The sequence below is a fragment of the Malaclemys terrapin genome, chromosome 6 (assembly GCF_027887155.1).
Source record: "Malaclemys terrapin pileata isolate rMalTer1 chromosome 6, rMalTer1.hap1, whole genome shotgun sequence".
In the NCBI taxonomy this organism is placed as follows: Eukaryota; Metazoa; Chordata; order Testudines; family Emydidae; genus Malaclemys; species Malaclemys terrapin.
The window spans coordinates 14,705,437-14,724,380 of NC_071510.1; the positions used below are offsets into that span (position 1 = coordinate 14,705,437).

Genomic DNA, 18,944 nt, shown 5'->3' on the forward strand with positions numbered 1-18,944 from the left:
ACCACGCCCTATCAGCGGCAGAGGTGGCGATCGCTCCGCCCCCTTTTTGTTGCCAAGACACAGGCCCCGCCCACCCCTCTCTCCCGCCCTCCAGCTCCCCACGCGCTCGGAAGGTGGCGCTGCGCAACGGACTCGCCACTTGAACGGCTCCTCCCATCGCCCAAGGTGATTGGCCACCAAAGGCTGCCCGTCAAACCAAGCTTGAGTCCGCCCACGGGAGCGGTGACGTGTTTCAGTATCGCCCCGGAAACAAAAACGGAGGCCGGGCGTGAGCGTCGCCCGTGCTGTGCGTCATGAACGGGGTGTGGGGTGAGTTAACTGCTTTGGGGGAGTCCAACCGTGCAGCGGAGGGAGGGGGAAGAGCCCAAGCCTGCAGCCCGGGGGGGGGGGGGGGGGAAGAGTCGAGTCCGCTCCTGAAGCGGGGGCGGGGCGGCAGAGCAGGGTGATGTGGAGCTGGGGGGTGGAGGGGAAGAGTCCAAGCCTACAGCGGGGGCGGGAGGGAAGGGGAAGAGTCCAAGGCTGAATGGGGGGGGGAGGGGTTCAGCCTGAGGGGCTGTCAGACCAGCTCCAGTGGGGCCTGCCCCTCAGCAGTGTCAGGGTGGGGGGGACTCAGCTCGGGGGGGGGGGGGGGGCTGTGGCTGGCCCTGTGGGTAGGTGCCTCTGAACTCACTGGCCTTCCACGGCGTGGGTGTGCCCAGGCTGCTGGGGGGATATGGGCCATGTGCGCTCCTGGCCCTCGGGCCACCAGGACTATTGGGACCTGAGTCCTGCCATGGTTCTCTGGCAGCCAGCAGGGGGGGCTGTGTCAGGAGCCTCTGTGTACCTGCCCTGCCATCTCCAGGCCAGGACTACCCCATGGCCTCAAGCCCTCCTACACCTGGAGCCCCCACCTCCTGTCTCCTCCCCAAGTCCCTCTCCATACTAGAGGCTTCCCCTCTGAACCACACCAGAACAAGCCCACCTTGCTCTCCCACTACATGCCCTGATAAGCAAAGCAACCACTTGATCTTACTGCCACAGGTTGACCTGCCCCTCTCCTCCCCCTCTGTATTTACCTTCCCTTAGGCATTGTTGGCATGAATATTTCTACCTAAAACAACCCACCGTTGCTACTATCACCGGCACCAACCAGTGAGATCAGGTGACTGCTGGGTCCTTGGCACCTTACTTACCATTGCAGCTAGTCCTGCAGGATTAGACAACATGGATCAAGCCCTAAGGCTCAGTCTGCTAGCAGTCATACTGTTGCCTCCTTCGTGGAGCTGCACCAGTGGCATCAGGGCTAGGGAATAAAGTCTAATGAAACAGCCTTAGGGCCTGCTACTTCAAATACTTACTGCCAGGTGTAGCCCTAGTACCTCATTGTTACCCTACAGATAATAAGCATTAAACCTAGTAATAAGGATTTGAAGAATCAGCACCTTAGATAATAAAATGTTTTAGGGTAGGGATTTTGTGTGTGAGAAGAGATCAGTGCCTATTGTGTTGCCTGAGACATCCCATATAAATAATAAATCATAAATATAAAGTGTGTTAGATGTTTTTGGTGCTACATAAATAACTTACAATAATAAATCACATAGTACAAGTTCTTACATTAATTTCTGCATGCAGCTAAGGTACTACAACAGACTTGAAAGTATGGAACAGATCCTGAAGTCTATGCAAGTCTCATCATGGAACTCATTGGGAGCAAAATCAAGTCTCTCATGACTGAGTCAGAAAGTGGTTCTGGCTGTCTTAGGGATATGATGAGTTGATTAGGAACTTAGTTGTCTAGCTAATAACACTTTGGAATCTTTCTAAATGAGTTAATAATAGAAAAGTGTATAAGTAAAACTTAATGCCCCATTTAATAAACCTAAATATTCTCTTGGTGTAAACCCTGTAGAAGACAGGAGTAGGAGAAACAAATATTAGACACTGTTGGTTCCTGTCACAAAAGGCTGTCTTGTAAAAACTCAGATTTCAAAATAACACTCAGCCCACAATACAATACAGACGCTCCCCGGGTTACGCAAACCTGACTTACGGAAAAAGTTCTGTAAGTTCCGTAAGCTGCTTTTGGTGCGTGTGTGTGTGCACGCGTGTGTGTGTAATTGTCTGAGATACATTCCTGACTTACGCAAAATTTGACTTACATAAGGCGTACCAAAACGGAACGCTTGCGTAAGTCGGGGAGCTTCTGTAATAGGGAATTCAACTATTTGATCAACTGTGGCATTGAATCAGAGTGACACATTGTAACAGGTGCTAAAAGTAGTCTCTTTCATAACTCACATTGAATGAGAGCTAGGATTTAATTTCAAAGAATATGTTAATATTTTATGTTTTGTCCATTTTTGCAGATTTGCATTAAGTGGAGAGTTCTAACTGTAATTGGGTAATTACTACTGAAAGTAGCAAGATGGCAGCAAACCCTCCAGGTCAAGGTAATTTTTAAATTAGGTATTCTTGTTTATATCTATTCAACTGCAGACACTTTGCTTTTGTTTTATTCATTCATTTTTCAGGTGTGTTTAAGGAGAAAATTTAGAGGTGATGTTCTGTTCCCATTGAAGTCATTGGGACCAGGATTTCATCCTGTAAGTATAATTTAAGGGAAAACAATTTCTGCCATTTTTTGAGGCAGGAATCCAGTTTCCAAAATTGTAGATTAGGAAACAAGCAAGATCTCAATAGGACTCGATTCCCTTTTTTGTTTTAACTTTTTTTAAGTGTGGGTGGGGGGGAAGGGGTACGAGAAATACAAAACTACTAATTATACTGGGAGCAAAGAGTTAGTGCATGTCTCTTTAAACTCAGATCCCCAAAGAAAACAAATGAGACTTTACAGTGATGTAGTATTTTTTTTAAGTTCCAATTATTTTGCTATTCTCAGCGGCTCTTGTACACTGAATTTGACTCTTGGTTGCCAAGCTGTGCATCTGGGAGCATACTGAAGGTCCAAAGAGGCACAGTTCTGCAAGTGAGAACAAAAGATGAGAGGAGATCTTAGCCATCAAGAATAGATAACAAGAGCTCGAGACCATAACGAAACACAAAACAAAGTAATGCTAACTATTTTTTTAAAGCTTGTTTATATTATGACAACTGTTGTATATTTAAATTTGTCTAAGTGCCAATTTAGTACCCAAAGAAAAATCTGGCTTATTTTAACATGTTACCATGGCAAAAATTGAAATTAAAAGAACAGCGACAGGAGTCAAAAAATAGTGTGCTTGGTTATTGGGAAATACTGGTTTGTTGAACACAGTGATCCCAATGTGGTTTAAAAAGTATGGCCCGAATTCCAAGTTGTCCTGTGTGGGTAGAGTCCCATGAGCAGCCCTCTGCACTGAACGTCTTCCAGGGTAGTGGCCTGTGCCCCCAAACCTGTAAACCCTAGCACACAAGTAACTGTACACCTAAATGCAGTGGGGCTACTGTCCCACGTAAGTGTTTGCAATACCAGACTTTTAAATACAGAAGTTGCTTCACCTGTCACTGAAGTTCTGCCACCGCTGAAGTGGAACATAGGACTTGTTTATAAGCCCAGACCAATATTGGACATGAAAGTAAGATTGTTGTATCAAATAGATGGATTTGGGGGTGGGGGCAGATGCGGTGATTTGGAGAAGAAAGTACTTTTAAAAAGCTTTGTGGAATTCTGCACCAAAAAAAAAAAAAAGATGGCGGGACAGTCCCATTGACTTCAAATGGGATTCAGCTTTGCAGGATTTGGTCTCAAACACCATCCCTTGTAAATACATGATAAACCTTGGTTTTGGCTGTAAAAATCAGTTTAACTCCACATTACAGAGACTTAACAAATATTCCAGTGCTGAATTTAGAGCTTCACTTCTAAAGATTTGAATACAAATGTACAAGTCTGACCCACATGATTTCTTCTTCCTCCTCCCCCAAAGTTTAGGTAGCTTAAAATTAAATAATTGCAGTTTTCCTTTCTAAGTTATATTTCTCAAGTACTCCCTTAAGAATCACTCAAGGGCCTGAATATTTATTTTATAGTATAAAGATTATAAACAAAAGTATTCAAAAAACCCTCTTAAAACTTGAAAGAACCAAAAGGTAAATGGGCAAAAGAACAGGATTCTAAGACAAAAAGAAGAAATGGGGAGTCAGAAGGATTCAGCAATGATCTCCTAGTTCTGCCTAGCCAAAGAGTACTAGCCTAGGTGCAGACTGATAGACACACTTAGCTCATGCATCACTTGTTGTTATCGGGCTTGCTGAATAGCACCAATATTGGTGCTATTCAGGGAATTTATTCTTTGATGCCTTGCTTCTTAATTAAAAGCACAAGATTAAGGACTTCACTTCACACCCATTCTGCTTAATTTTTGAACAGGTAACTTATTCAGACTTACCAAAAGAAACACACACGCATACGTTATATAAGTAAACATCGTCTTGTATATTTTTGCTCCAAGCAATTGAGCAAACATTTTTTTTAAAGATATTTTATCAGCAGTGTAACTCCATGTCCTTACAGCTGTGAACTCAAACTATAAATGTTAAGGTTTTGCTAAACAGGTTTATTTTAGTTTCATCGGAACACATTATAAAAGCACTCCTTTATTGGAGTTCCAAAGGTGAGATGTGTAGGAGGACTGCAAAGCCAAATAGGACTCTGAATAAAAGCCTTACTTTGGGGCTTTTATATCATGGAGCACTTATAAATTTCCTCTAATAAAGAAAAGGAAAAGCTTTTAGTGTGGTGTACAGTGTCCTCAGGAAGTGTTTACAGACCACTGTGGTGCACTTGGAAAATAAGCTTTTAAAGCAAGAAATAAACTGAGTGCTTGGCAATAAATGGTAATACATTCTTAACCATTTGTTACATGTATTAATAGGACTGGTGCTGCTGCTGATGATGATATACTCATGCACAAAGCTGGGAACAAAGAAGGTATCTGTCTTGTGTGACAGCATCATAGGTTTTATTCTACACGTGACCTTCCTGGAAGCATTAGTGTGATGGTAGCACTATCTGAGAAAGTACTCTTCCTCTAGCCCCCCCTTCAGAGAAATGGAAGAAATACGTTCTGCCTATTTTTCTCTCACAGGGCTAAATTCCCCCCACTGACCTGCACAACAGAGCTCTGCAATTTAACATAAGAAACTTTTGAGGCACTGATGTTGGCCCAAAAGTGTAATTTTCTATGTGCTGTTATTCTCCCTCTGTTAGGTGCTCTTGTATGTCTTCTAGCTGCTATTTATTCACTTTAAGTAGTACCGATTTTTGGTTAAACATTTTATCTTTCATGCTGACAAAGCCTCATATAGAGGGTGCAGAGATCGGTTTAAAAATGAGTGTGTTAGCCAAGTGCATCTTATGAAACGTGTGAATCATTAATCCACCTTCAGCCACAATACAGTGTAAAAAGAAAATTGTACTCTTGCTTTGGATGATGTAATCAAGAGGGAGTCATCTAGCAATTGTACAACTTTTCAGAGATCCAAATGCAAAACCTCGCCCTTGAGGGCATTAGTAGATTTGACATTCCCTGGAGGATTTTGCATCCATAACCTAATGAACAAATTATATTCATCTGTATATGTGGTCATAGTCATGAGGGACAGATAAAATATTAATAATCCTTTAATAATTCAAGTGTAATTTAATGAGTTACTAATATTCATTTTGCTTAACTGCTGCAGAACATATGTGAGACCATAGAATGTAAATTACCACCAAAAACTTGTGTAATAGTCTGCTATATTGTATTTTGCGATTGCAGTAGTCACAATCACCATATGAAAAATGGTGGAGTAATTACTTACAGATTGCTTAGAAACCCAAAATATGTTGCATAAGTTGTTAGGATTCTGCTATTTCAGATATTTCCTCATAAAATGAAGATCACCATTATGATGATGATTTTGTATTTTGATAGAGAAATTACTTTGAAACGTATTCTGAATTGAGCAGAAAGAACGAGCAGTGTGGTGGTGGTATAGTTTTAAATGCATTGAGACTAAGTGTACAGTATGTATTTACATCTGGGTTCAAGGTGTGGCTCTGTTCTGAAAAGTGGTCCAAAAAGTGGCATTATGAGTTTCATTGTTTCTCAGTGATTTTCAGTTCACATATGCTTAGATTACAAGTAAAAAGATTCTTCCAGCTGCCAAGCCTGCTATCTCAACCTCACCTTTTAAAGTCAAGATCCCCCTTCCCCCCCCCCCCAACCCCATTGCATAGCCTCATCAGTAGGGGAAACATGGTTTTGTGGGCCAAATTAGGTCATCAGTCACATTTATACAATCTGTAACTTGGTGTTCAAGCCTGGTAAGTCTTATGAGGGGAATCTTCATAGGTCATTGCTTTTATTGTTTCAGATTTTCTTGTAAAGTATCCTTGGGGTAGGGGTCATGTTCGCTCTGGGAGAAGAAAAGGCATTGGGGAAGCAGGAGATAGTTTGTAAAGAAATCCATGCTGCTTTCTCTTGCTTTGGGGCCCAAAGTCCAGAATTCCATGAACATGAATTCTCCCCTTGTGTAAGCTAAGCCCTCTAGGGCATCAATTTCGGTAAACTGTGCTTTTTGCTTCTCTGAAGTGGATTCTCATGCAATTCAAGGTATGTTCCACACTTGTTTTGCATATGAAAAAATCACATTGACGCAAGTAGGTTTTCAGCTCACCCACCGAGTACAGATCATGGCACTTGAAGTTACAGAAGCCAAACTTTAAAAGGGCAGATTTGAGCTGTAAATATCTTGTCCTGAGTTTTAGAGCCAGCTCTGCCATTGACTTGTTATGTGGCTTTGGGCAAATCATTTCATCTCACCATCCCTGTCAGCAAAAGAGGAATAATACTTCTTGCCCATCTACATAACAGGGATGTTCTGAGGTTAAATTTTGGTAAAGTGTAGACATTCTAAGTGCTATTAGAAGGAAACTACCGGATTAGTGAAGGTATGAATTGAAAGTTCTTCATTAGAAGAATTCTTAGTCTAAAGCTGTTTGCATTTGTATGTTTAAATCAGGCCCTTAGTGACAGTGGTAATATGCTTCTTTGTATAACCACATTTTGGTATAGGAATTGTATAAAGGCAGAACAGAGGAATTAAAAACATTACAATTGCAGCATGGGATTTTTCTAGCTTCTTCAGTTGGTCTTTAATGAAGTGCTTTTAAGCAAGACTGTCTTCCTCTTAAGTATTGCCAGATCTGATAAGAATGGATTTACTAAAGATGCCAGTTTCTCTCTAAATAGGACCTTTTTCCTGTGATTTTGTATAAATGTTTGGGTATTTTCCCCCACAGAACACTCTTCAATTACATGAATACTGTTAATCAGATTACTTACAGTTAAAATTATAATTACTGAATCAAATTGCTTAATGGACAGCAGCCTTGCCAATGCTTTATTCCTCCCTTTTTGCTGTGCCTGACTATATAATTTCAGAGCAAACAATCACTTTATGCTTTAGTATTGGGGAGATGGGGAAAGAGAAGAGGTAGTGGAAGGACAAAGATCCCTGATGTTCCCCTGTAGTGTTTCCAATATATAATACTACCTTCCACTGTGGCAAGTATGTTGCTAATCATACTTAATTCATAATCCTTTTCAGACATTTGGATTGCAGTTTAAAATAGCTTATTTTTATCCTACATCTCTAAAATTATTGAAGCATATAACCGGTTTCATGATAAAAACAAGATTATTTGTGGGTGCAAAACTGTTTGGAAAACCATTCATAGAGAGTAATTATCAGTGGTTCACAGTCATGCTGGAAGGGCATAACAAGTGGGGTTCCGCAGGGATCAGTTCTGGGTCCGATTCTGTTAATCAGTGATTTAGATAATGGTATAGAGAGTACATTTATAACATTTGCGGACGATACCAAGCTGGGAGGGGTTGCAAGTGCTTTGGAGGATAGGATTAAAATTCAAAATGATCTGGACAAACTGGAGAAATGGTCTGAAGTAAATAAGATGAAATTCAATAAGGACAAATGCAAAGTACTCCATTTAGGAAGGAACAATCAGTTGCACACATACAAAATGGGAAACGACTGCTTAGGAAGGAGTACTGCGGAAAGGGATCTGGGGGTCATAGTGGACCACAAGCTAAATATGAGTCAACAGTGTAACACTGTTGCCAAAAAAAAAAAAAAAAGCAAACATTATTCTGGGATGTATTAGCAGGAGTGTTGTAAGCAAGACTTGAGAAGTAATTCTTCCGCTCTACTCAGGCCTCAACTGGTGTCCAGTTCTGGGCGCCACATTTCAGGAAAGATGTGGACAAATTGGAGAAAATCCAGAGAGGAGCAACAAAAATTATTAAAGGTCTAGAAAACATGACCTATGAGGAAAGATTGAAAAAATTGTTTGTTCAGTCTGGGAAAAGAAGACCAAGGGGATATGATAACACTTTTCAAGTACATAAAAGGTTGTTACAAGGAGGAGGGAGAAGAATTGTTCTTAACCCTGAGGGTAGGACAAGAAGCAATGGGCTTAAATTGCAGCAAAGGAGGTTTAGGTTGGACATTAGGAAAAACTTCCTAACTGTCAGGATGGTTAAGCACTGGAATAAATTGCCTAGAGAGATTGTGGAATCTCCCTCGTTGGAGATTTTAAAGAGCAGGTTAGACAAACACCTGTCAGGAATGGCCTAGGTAATAGTTAGTCCTGCCATAAGTGCAGGGGACTGAACTAGATAACCTCTCGAGGTCCCTTCCAGTCCTGTGATTCCATTAATTTATATAACCAGCATAATGTAAATCTTAGCTAAAAATACCAATTAAAAATGTGTCCCTCATTTACCCCATCTGGTGCTCTGATGTTCAAGTATGCATTTGGTCCATGTATTTTAAGAAAAATCAGATTGCAGTGGGGGTGGTTCTCTATACGAAGCCTGCCTCCATTCCACTGACCAGATCTAGTGTGTTCACTTGTAAACATGTGGCTAAAGACTGCCTGGAGTAGATAGGCTGTTGACATTTTGAATTTAGCTCAGGGCTTGTGTAATATGTAGAGGTACTTAAAATGTCCCTGGGATGGTACTGATATCGCAAATATCTAAGATCAGAGTGCAAAAATTACAGCTGTTTTCCTCTCCCGAGGCTCAGCTGTCCCAGAGCAGGGGCAACTGAGTCATCTAGACAGATGCAACAGAGTGCTGTGGCACCTTTAAGACTAACAGATGTATTGGAGCATAAGCTTTTGTGGGTGAATAGCCACTTCGTCAGACGCATGTTTCCCTCCTTACTCATTTTGTCACCTGAAACCATCCCTTGCGCCTAAGATTCCTTTCTGCTCCCTAAGAACATTTAATGAACCAAGCAAGGGCAAAACTTTTTTAGATCTATACAGTAGAACTTAACTGCAATACTCTGATTACCAGTCACGCCAGAACTCCCTGACTTCAGTGAGAGGTTATGGCGGTGTAGAGAAAGCAGGATACTTGCGTCTGAGCTAGACTAGATGGATCGGAAAGGAGAATTTTGTCATATGTTTAATTTTAGAGCAAATAGGCCTGATCATTTACTCATTATTCAAGTAAAACTCTCATTATAGTTCATGAGTTCTCCCTGACTCTGGTATAAAGAATCATGCCCTATGAATGCATTCATTCATTCTTGTCATGCTTTAAAATTGTATGTCCATTCACAAAAAAAAAAAAAAGATAAATTTAATTTGTATTCTGACACTATCAAAAAGCCAAATATTTAACGGATACACATCTTGGCTATAGCTGTAAAACTGGTTCCTGAAGAAAACCTAACTAGAGATGATAGCTAATATATTTTAAAATATATTAATATGTATGATATCTTTAGGAAGCCATGTCATGTTATAAAATGAGGAGAGGAAAAATAAAACCTGTTTATTAATAGCCTTTCAGATTGGTGCAAAGCTTTGAAGATTAGTATATTCATCATAATGTCATACTGTGCAGGGACTTTAATTCCATAAGGTTATAGGTGCCCCATGTAAAAAGGCAAATCTAATATTTTTCTGATTCTTACCAGGTTTTCAGAATAAAAATAGGGTTGCAATCTTGGCAGAACTAGACAAGGAGAAGAGAAAATTACTTATGCAAAACCAGTCTTCCACAAATCACCCTGGAGCCAGGTACTTTATGTTCATATACCTGTTTGGACAATATTTGATTTTCTTTGGTGTACAAGTGTGTTCTTTCCTTACAGGTAATCATCTGTAGATCTAAACAAAAAACATATTAGAATTGTGTGCTGCATGTCCCCATTAACCAGTGCAAGAATGTTGATTGTATTTGTTTCTGGATTCTGAATCTTGACCTACATGCTTTCCGCTTGAGAGAGAGAAATAGGGGTGCTTCACAACTGCTAAGCAAGCCCTCTTAAAGGAGCATGCTCCCAGAAAATGTTAATTGGGCTAATATGCTATTTCTTGTGCTTCAAAATTTACCCTTTTAAATCTAGATAGCACAACAATATCTTCCCCTAATAAAATAAGTGAAAATAGTATTCCAGTTTTTTTAAAGCAGTGCAGTTTAGTGTTTGTTATAAATCCTTCTGTTCAGAGGGTCACTACTTAGCTCCAAGTATTCACATAGGTCTTAACAAGAGAACTGCTGCTTTTAGAGATTTTTTCCCTCCCTCCAGTCAGTAGAAGTGTTTAGCATGAAGCAATTCTGATTGTTCTTAATGGGAGCTGCTGGGTGATGAGCTCTTTTAAAAATCTGGCACTTTAGACATTACAGGTCCTATCCGACTCCCATCAAAATCAGTGTGAGCTGGATTGGGCTCTATATTAAAAAAAAAAAATTAAGGAAAGGTAATATTTTGTTTGGACTCATGTCTCAATTATTATTTTTTCAAATTGAAGCCTAAATTATTATTTGTTGCTCACAGATATCTGAGCAATCATTTTATATTCTGTAGCTTATTAACCCTTTAGCAAAAAAGGGCCTTCATCTGAGTTCTGTATCAATAGGAAACCTTTTTCCTATATGCAGAGTTCTGCAGCCATTCTGCCAAACATCTGATCTTCCCATCATGAAGAATATGGACCCATGGTTAGTGCTATTGTTTTATCACATATATTGTTTCATCACAAATACTATTTTAGGAGAGTCACTGGGTGGCAATGGTGAAAAGGGCAAAAGCTATAGTTAAGCAACTGAATGTCAAATGAGTCTGGCATGACACCAGTGGATTTTGATTGACATCAGTGGAGTTACACCAAGAAAAGTGAGATCAGAATCGGGCTCCAAGTCTGTTAGGCTTCTGGGTTTAGTGTGGCAACATTTGGTATTCTCAGCAAAATGGTTCACCTATTGCTATTGCATTTTCTCACTTGCACATAAAAAAAAAAATCCAAAATGTCAAGTCATGGATTTAAAAACAAAATCCCAAATCCATAGAAAATCCTGGACTCCATTATACCCATGACCCAACATGACAAAAATGCAGCTTTTCTTACGGATGCTCCATTATACCGTCCTCGTCTTTATTACAGCGTTGCACTTGCAAGATCTTCCCTTAACAAGGATTTCCGGGATCATGCCGAGCAGCAGCACATCGCAGCACAGCAAAAAGCAGCGTTACAGGTGAGTGTCCGGCTCCTCTGTGGTTTTACTTCTGGTTTTTAACCCAGGCAGAGAACAACCTTGTATCTACAGAGTTTAGAGAAAGTCTCGTTAGAAGGGTTCCTCTGAAAGATTTTTCTATATTTGGCAACATAAATGAAATTCCAACCCCTCCATCACAACTGCAGCATGCCTCCAATTCCTTATTTCCGTGATGCACTATCAATAGGTTGGTCTGCGCTACCAAATTGCTGTTACCCCATTACATTGTTGTAAAACTATTTAAAAAGCCCCCAAATGCTAGCAGCACAAATGAACTCGAGGCAAAATTCTAGCTGGCATCACAATAAAAAAAAGCAGCGGTGGAGAGAAGTTAGAGATCTCTGGCCTCATCACTTTGGCAGTGGGAAGTAGCAAGAGGGCTTGGGGCTTTGACAAACCTGACCTTCTAGGAACACTTGGTACTCCAAGAAAGCATGCACATGGTGCCCTGTGCCTTTTTTAGATAGCTCTGACTTAAGTACACTGACAGGTTTGGGCCCTTTGGGATGTCACCTGATGTGCTGGGTTACCACTGAGTCAGACTATTCTGCCAGCCTGGGTTCCCTTTACTTGGCCTTGCTAGGTTAGGCTCACAAGCCTCTTCCAGCCAAGCACAGAGAGAGATCTGCTCTGGAACGATTCAGCTTTAGAGGCTTGCCCCAACCCTCTGTGCCCACTCCCTTGAAGGGGTACAAAAAGAGAAGACTGAGAGGGGACATGATAGCAGTTTTCAGGTATCTAAAAGGGTGTCATAAGGAGGAGGGAGAAAATTTGTTCACCTTAGCCTCTAAGGATAGAACAAGAAGCAATGGGCTTAAACTGCAGCAAGGGAGGTTTAGGTTGGACGTTAGGAAAAAGTTCCTAACTGTCAGGGTGGTTAAACACTGGAATAAATTGCCCAGGGAGGTTGTGGAATCTCCATCTCTGGAGATATTTAAGAGTAGGTTAGATAAATGTCTATCCGGGATGGTCTAGACAGTATTTGGTCCTGCCATCAGGGCAGGGGACTGGACTCGATGACCTCTCAAGATCCCTTCCAGTCCTAGAATTTATGAAACCCAAAGGTTTTATGAAATTCACCCCCTCCCTCAATGCGGAGGGAGATATGCAGAACTCCTTGCCCACCCAGTTAGAAATCATATAAACTGGGTTATGTTATAAACAAGAAAGTAGTTTATTAACTACAAAAGGTGACTTTTAAGTGAATATAAGAGATAAATCTGCTTTGTTCTGTCTCTGACCAAATAAAGCAAAATACACAAGCTAAGCTCACTGTACTTAAGAAAGGTTACGAAATGTAAATTCTCACCCTAAATGTTATTTTAGGCAGGTTGCAAAGTTTCTGTTGTTGAGTTCCAGTTATATTCCTTTTCAGACTGGACCTCTGTCTCAGACTGGACTCCCGCCTGGCCTTCCCTTCAGGTGGCTTTAGCAGTTTTTCTTCGTGCGCAGACAGGCCATAGAGAGGAGGAGTCCCATTTGCCTTCCTCCCCATCCTTAAATAGGATTTACATAAGACAGGAATCCTTTGTTTCCCAAACTTGACTCCCCTTCCCTTCCAGTGGAAGGTTACAAGTCGTCCTAGGTAATGTTTAGTATCAGGTGACAAGACCACCTGACTCTGTAGTATCACAGCGTCCATGAGTCAGTGGCAGTATGGAGTGTCCACAGGAAGGCCAACCTTTTCACAGTCTATTGTCCTCGCTGATGGGCCGTTATCGCTGTCTGGCTTTTCCATTGTTGTACCTGAAGTGTTAGCAGTGGGCATCGCCCAAAATAGCATAGTTGAAATACAGATACGTAGTCAATATTCCTAACTTCAGAATCAGAAATGATACAGGCATGCAAATTGGATAATCCCATTCAGTAAACTATAACCTTTCCAATGATGTCTTGCAAGACCCATCTTGCATAAGGTGCATCTCAGTTATTCATTCATATCATAAACACATTTTCATAAAGAATATGGAGTGAAACATCACATACATAACAAGCACAATCAAGAGTGGGGATCTATACTGACAGTTCTCGGCATATGGTTTGTGACTCATTTGGTTCCCACAGACCAATAGAGGTCCCAAATCAATGGGAGCAGGAGTTGGTCCCCAATTGGAATCCCAGTGGGATATTAGAAGCAGACTAATTCATCTGTTTGGAAGTTTGATACCAAAGCTTATGAGCAGGCTCAGACAAATGTAAAATAAATGCAAAACATGAAGTTTAAACTCTGAATTATTATGGAGCTGGCGGGGGTTTAATGATTTAAACAAGTGTTTTTTCCTCTTTCCAGCATGCACATGCACATTCTTCAGGATATTTCATAACCCAAGACTCTGCATTTGGAAATCTTATTCTTCCTGTCTTACCTCGACTAGAGTCGGAATGAGGGATGTTATTTCTCAGAATGAAGGAGATGAATATGTTCATTGTCGAAACTGCCATCTTTCAAAACTACTTTATATGATTTGGAAAACAGATTGTGAGCTGTTCAAAAAAAAAAAAAAGTTGTTTTTTAAACATTTGACCTTTTTATTTTAAAAAAGCTTGTTTCATTCTGGATTCATATGCTTGTCTTCCCTGGTTGAGTCTGGCTTCACCTGAGAAGAGGTGCTGTAGATTATTATGTACTTAATTTCTTTTGTCAGCTCAGTCAGAGTAATACTGTTTGCCTGACATATCATTCCTACATGTTATTTTTCTGATTTCCTCTCTTCTTTCATTCAGTTGGAAGGAAGGATGCCCCACCCAGAATTTGAGAGGTTTGTTCTAATCTGCATTTCTAAAGTATCTGTCATAGTATCTATGTACTGTACTTGACCTTAATGAAAGCAGACAAAGTCATCTTTGTCTATCCTAAGACAAACATGGATTCACTAGATAGATCAGTCACTTTCATTCGCTCTGTGCAGGAACATTATTAGTGCACCCTAATGTTTTTTATGTTAATCTTTGTAACAGTATCCTGGTTTCCCAGGTAGTTAGAGATACTATGCCATTGTCTCAGTTTGAGTATATAAAACCTAGTTATTAACCTTGTGAACAAATAATCTTGTTTGTGTCTAATTATCCTCCTCTTTCTTAGTGATATGGGGTAAAAATTCCCAAAGCATTTAAGTCCCATGAAACTTATCATAAGTTACTTAGGCACTTTTGAAAATGTTACCCATAAAAGTTCAAGTTCTGCCCTCAAATTCAAAATGTCACGCTTTTAGGGTTTTGTTATTCTTTCAGTGCCTTTGAAAGTGTGTGTTTGTGCTGCTCAAGTCAAAGTTTAGATTCTGTCTCTGTAAATTCTTTTCCAGGCTCATTTCAATTCTGGCATCCCATATCAGCACTAGGCTGAAGCTTGGCATACGAAGTCTATTGGTTGGATAAATTATTTTGGAAGCCGAATAATACTGGAATAAAGACACTTATTTTTGGAATAGAGTTTGCAAAATACTGGTATAGCTTTATCGGTATAGTTATACGGCCATAGTTCTGCTGGTCAGTTTTCCCATGTAGACCAACCCTGGGATATTGGTGCCAAGGAAGGGGGGGGGGTGGGTGTGTGTGTGTGTGTGTGTGTTGAAGATCTGGGCTTGGAATCTACTGGTACACTCCCATACACTATACTGGTGCCTATCTTATTCTCCGAAATCTCAGCTTACTTTCATTTAAAAAAAAAAAAAAGTCACTAGCTATTGTGGTTGTAAAGAAAACTTCAAAAATGTGAACTGAGTATAAGTGATGCAGAGGTGAGTGTGCAGGGAGCTGGGCCCAATAGCTTAGAACTGCTCTATTCATCAAAGGGAGGGGTTAACTCAAGTGCTCCAGTGATGATGATTTAAATCTCAATGTTATTTCATTTTTCATGTATGAGAAAGAAGAGGGAGAGTCACTGATCTGCAGAGTTTGCAGCGAATGCCGCCTCAAATTGGTGCCACAAGAATGTGGTGTCTAAGAAATACCATTTTTCATTTATCTCCATGAAGGAGGAGCCTAGCCAAGGAACATAGCACAAGCAGTGGGCATATTGAAGTCCCAGCAAAGTGACACCATGCTCCAGGAGCCCAGTGGAACTCAGCTGTACAGTCATATTTTGACTAGCTGCACAATCTACTATGAGCAGACTCTCACTTTGATGACTCAAATGTGTGGGGTTTATTTTAAGGGTAAAACTTGGAAGAATATCCCCCTTTTCCACCCCCACCCCAAACACGCGTCTCATTCCTGGTGATGGCTATTATGTGATTATCTTTAAAACTTGCTTTACTTTACAAATTGAAACTTCCAGCTCCTGTTCTACAACATGAGCCAAATGGCTGTGGGTATTTTGAAAAAGTTGACATGCATGAATCTCAGTGTGCAGAAGAGCAGATATTTCACCACAAATGCTCAAAATGTAGAATCTTATTTAAATGGCAACTACCAGGCACAAATATCCAGGATTCAGAAATGTAAAACAAGGAGGTGGATTTTAGCTTTATAGTATCAGAGGGGTAGCCGTGTTAGTCTGGATCTGTAAAAGCAGCAAAGAGTCCTGTGACACCTTATAGACTAACAGACGTATAGGAACATGAGCTTTCGTGGGTGAATACCCACTTCTTCAGATGCATGTGGAAGCTCATGCTCCTATACATCTGTTAGCAAGGAGTCCTGTGGCACCTTATAGACTAACAGACGTATAGGAGCATGAGCTTCCACATGCATCTGAAGAAGTGGGTATTCACCCACAAAAGCTCATGTTCCTATACGTCTGTTAGTCTATAAGGTGCCACAGGACTCCTTGCTGCTTTAGCTTTATAGTTAGGAGTGGGGTTTTGTGGAGGGGAAGGGGAGAGTTGGCCTGCCCCAGCAACCAGCTTCTCACTAGAAAAGAATTGAAAGATAACTTTTTAGTGGTCTCATACAGGCTACAGATTATAAGTGGTATAAGCCCCAAAACAGACAAAACCCTCACCTTGTCTAAATCAGCATAGGTCCAGTGAAGAAGATGGACCTATACTTGTTTACACTAGGTGGGGCTCAGGCCCAACATGTTGTGGGATAACAATGCATTCAGTTAGTTACAAAAGAATTTGCAATAGGAGGAAGAGAACCTAGGCTCAAAGGTGGAAGAATTTTAAAAACGCTCACAATGTGAAGAAGCTGGAAGGGTATTTTTAAGCTAGAATACTTATAACTGTTCTGTGTAATTGCAAGGGACTTGGTAATACATCTAGGTGTAATTAACTGTCAATGATACAAATAGTGTATGTGGAAGCTTCTGTCTGTGAAACCAGAGTCTAGCAATTAGTGTCATGCCTCAATTGGTCTTACCACACTTACCTTTTCTTTTCCACTATTAATCAGCATTAAACTAATTCATACATCACCTGTACAGTCATCTAAGCCGCAGTCTCTCATACTGAAATTGTATGTTCAAATTCAAATGATTAACAGTTGTAATTACCCCAACCAACACCACATGCTTGGGCTTCATAAGGTGCCTCTATCCATGAGGAAAATCTAGTGGTCAGAGTTCTGCTGCTATCTATTATTGTGCTCACCTATGTACTCATGCATACAAGTCATGTTTTTCCATCTATTATGTACCTCTGTATTTAAACATACCTGGAACAGTGATATTTACACAAGAACCCTGTTAATCAACTCTCTACAATACCAGTTGCCTACCTGTATGCCCAGGACAGATTCTGACCTGACCTCTGACCTGTGGGTATACAGGGACAGTAAGTCAAGAGCGTTACTTCAGATTTACTCTAGATCAGACTTTAGGCCACAGTGTCTATGAAAATGGGGGAAAGGGGAGCAGTCCCAATGTCTGGTCAGGTGATCCATCATTTAAAAAACAAATGTATCTCATGTCTGAGTGACTTCTACACAGAATTCCCCCACTGTTAACAAAAAAAGTTGGACATTCACAAGAACCATTTACATAGTGGGCAGAATTGCTAATCACACAATGTTCAAGGTGAGGCTTATGCTCAGCCAGGACTGGATTTAAAACAACAGGAGAGCTAAATCTGGCTGAGCATAAGCCTCACCTTGAACATTGTGTGATTAGCAATTCTGCCCACTACAGATGGTGCTATCAGAGATTCAACTAAACATTGCATGATGATGGAGTTCGAAACAGGCTCATCCTCACTAAAGTTGCATGCTGTTTCTGAACACACCAAAACAATCCATATTTTCAGATTTTTTAAAACCCATATTAGATTGGATTATATAATTAAACTGTATTTAGTTGAATAAAGTCACAAAACCATCTGCATTGTGTGAGTGTTGAATCTAGTGTCCTGAGCTGGTTAAAAATAAAATAAATATGTGGTTTTAGGGAGCCACCATGTTTTAAAATAGCTGTAAGGTAGCCGCAGTGCTAAAAGTTTGGGACTCTAAGGCTTGGTCTACACTAAACCCCCAAATCGAACTAAGGTACGCAACTTCAGCTACATGAATAACGTAGCTGAAGTCGACGTACCTTAGTTCAAACTTACCCCCGTCCAGACCCGGCAGGCAGGCTCCCCCGTCGACTCCGCGTACTCCTCGCAGCGAGCAGGATTACCGGAGTCGACGGGGAGCACTTCTGAGTTCGATTTATCCGTCCAGACTAGACGCGATAAATCGAACCCAGAAGTTCGATTGCCTGCCGCCGAACCAGCGCGGTAAGTATAGACAAGCCCTCAGAGTCAGAGGGCGATGTCAGCCTTGAATTCTCTTAGCTGGTTTTGTTTTCCATGCTCTCAACTCAATTAAATCTCTCCCCTTTTTTCTGATGCTTCCTTTTCTTCAGACACTAGTCAATTATAATAGTTGGAGAAAAATTCATAGTAATTAGAGCTTCTCAAAAGTTGCTAATGAAAAGTTACAAAAGGATTGCTGCAGCTTCTAGACCATCTACATTGGGGATCTTCTATAATTTGGCTATTGTATATTTTCCGTACCTGTGTTTTGTCACCTGGTATTCTGGAGTCAGACAGATACACTTCATGCAGCACTATCACTTCCTCCCCTCACAGTGCCTTGGCAGTGTGGCCAGAACTTGCTCAGATAGGTTTGCCTCTCAGGGCCAGTCTCAGTGTACATTGATAAATCTCCATCAAAGCCAACAGTGCTTTGTTGACTTAGCCCAGCTGAAGATCTGTCTCTCTTGGCTTTACTGCTTGCTCAATGCAGATCTTGAGTAGAAATGTTTACACCAAAACAAGACAACCCCTCTCATTCATCCTGCTGTGATATGCAGAAAATAGCTTTCTATAGCTACCTTCATGCTTCTCTTCAGAAATGCAGTCTTATCAAGTCCAACACAAATATAGGTAAGTAAAACCAGGTGACCCTTCCTCAAAGGGAAAGGTAGTGTGGGGAAAAATCATTATCTATTCTTCCTTGTGAGGC

The 18,944-nt window shown here is 40.8% G+C and overlaps 1 protein-coding gene across 7 annotated transcripts; it reads left to right on the forward strand.

Moving 5' to 3' along the window:
* The first annotated feature begins 206 nt into the window (after positions 1-206).
* On the forward strand, positions 207-13,982 carry INIP (INTS3 and NABP interacting protein). 7 transcript variants are annotated; one of them, XM_054032338.1, is made up of 8 exons: positions 2,363-2,432; positions 2,514-2,585; positions 2,882-3,050; positions 4,857-4,912; positions 9,982-10,084; positions 10,950-11,009; positions 11,453-11,543; positions 13,855-13,982. In XM_054032338.1, the coding sequence occupies exons 4-8, from the start codon at positions 4,888-4,890 to the stop codon at positions 13,948-13,950; spliced, it is 375 nt and encodes a 124-aa protein (XP_053888313.1). In that variant the 5' UTR covers positions 2,363-2,432; positions 2,514-2,585; positions 2,882-3,050; positions 4,857-4,887; the 3' UTR covers positions 13,951-13,982. The 7 variants fall into 7 exon arrangements, with proteins under 7 accessions (XP_053888311.1, XP_053888317.1, XP_053888314.1 ...); XM_054032337.1 differs by lacking the exon at positions 2,514-2,585 and having other exon boundaries at positions 2,348-2,432; XM_054032336.1 differs by lacking the exons at positions 2,514-2,585; positions 2,882-3,050; positions 4,857-4,912 and adding an exon at positions 207-309 and having other exon boundaries at positions 2,349-2,432.
* Positions 13,983-18,944: the final 4,962 nt, after the last annotated feature.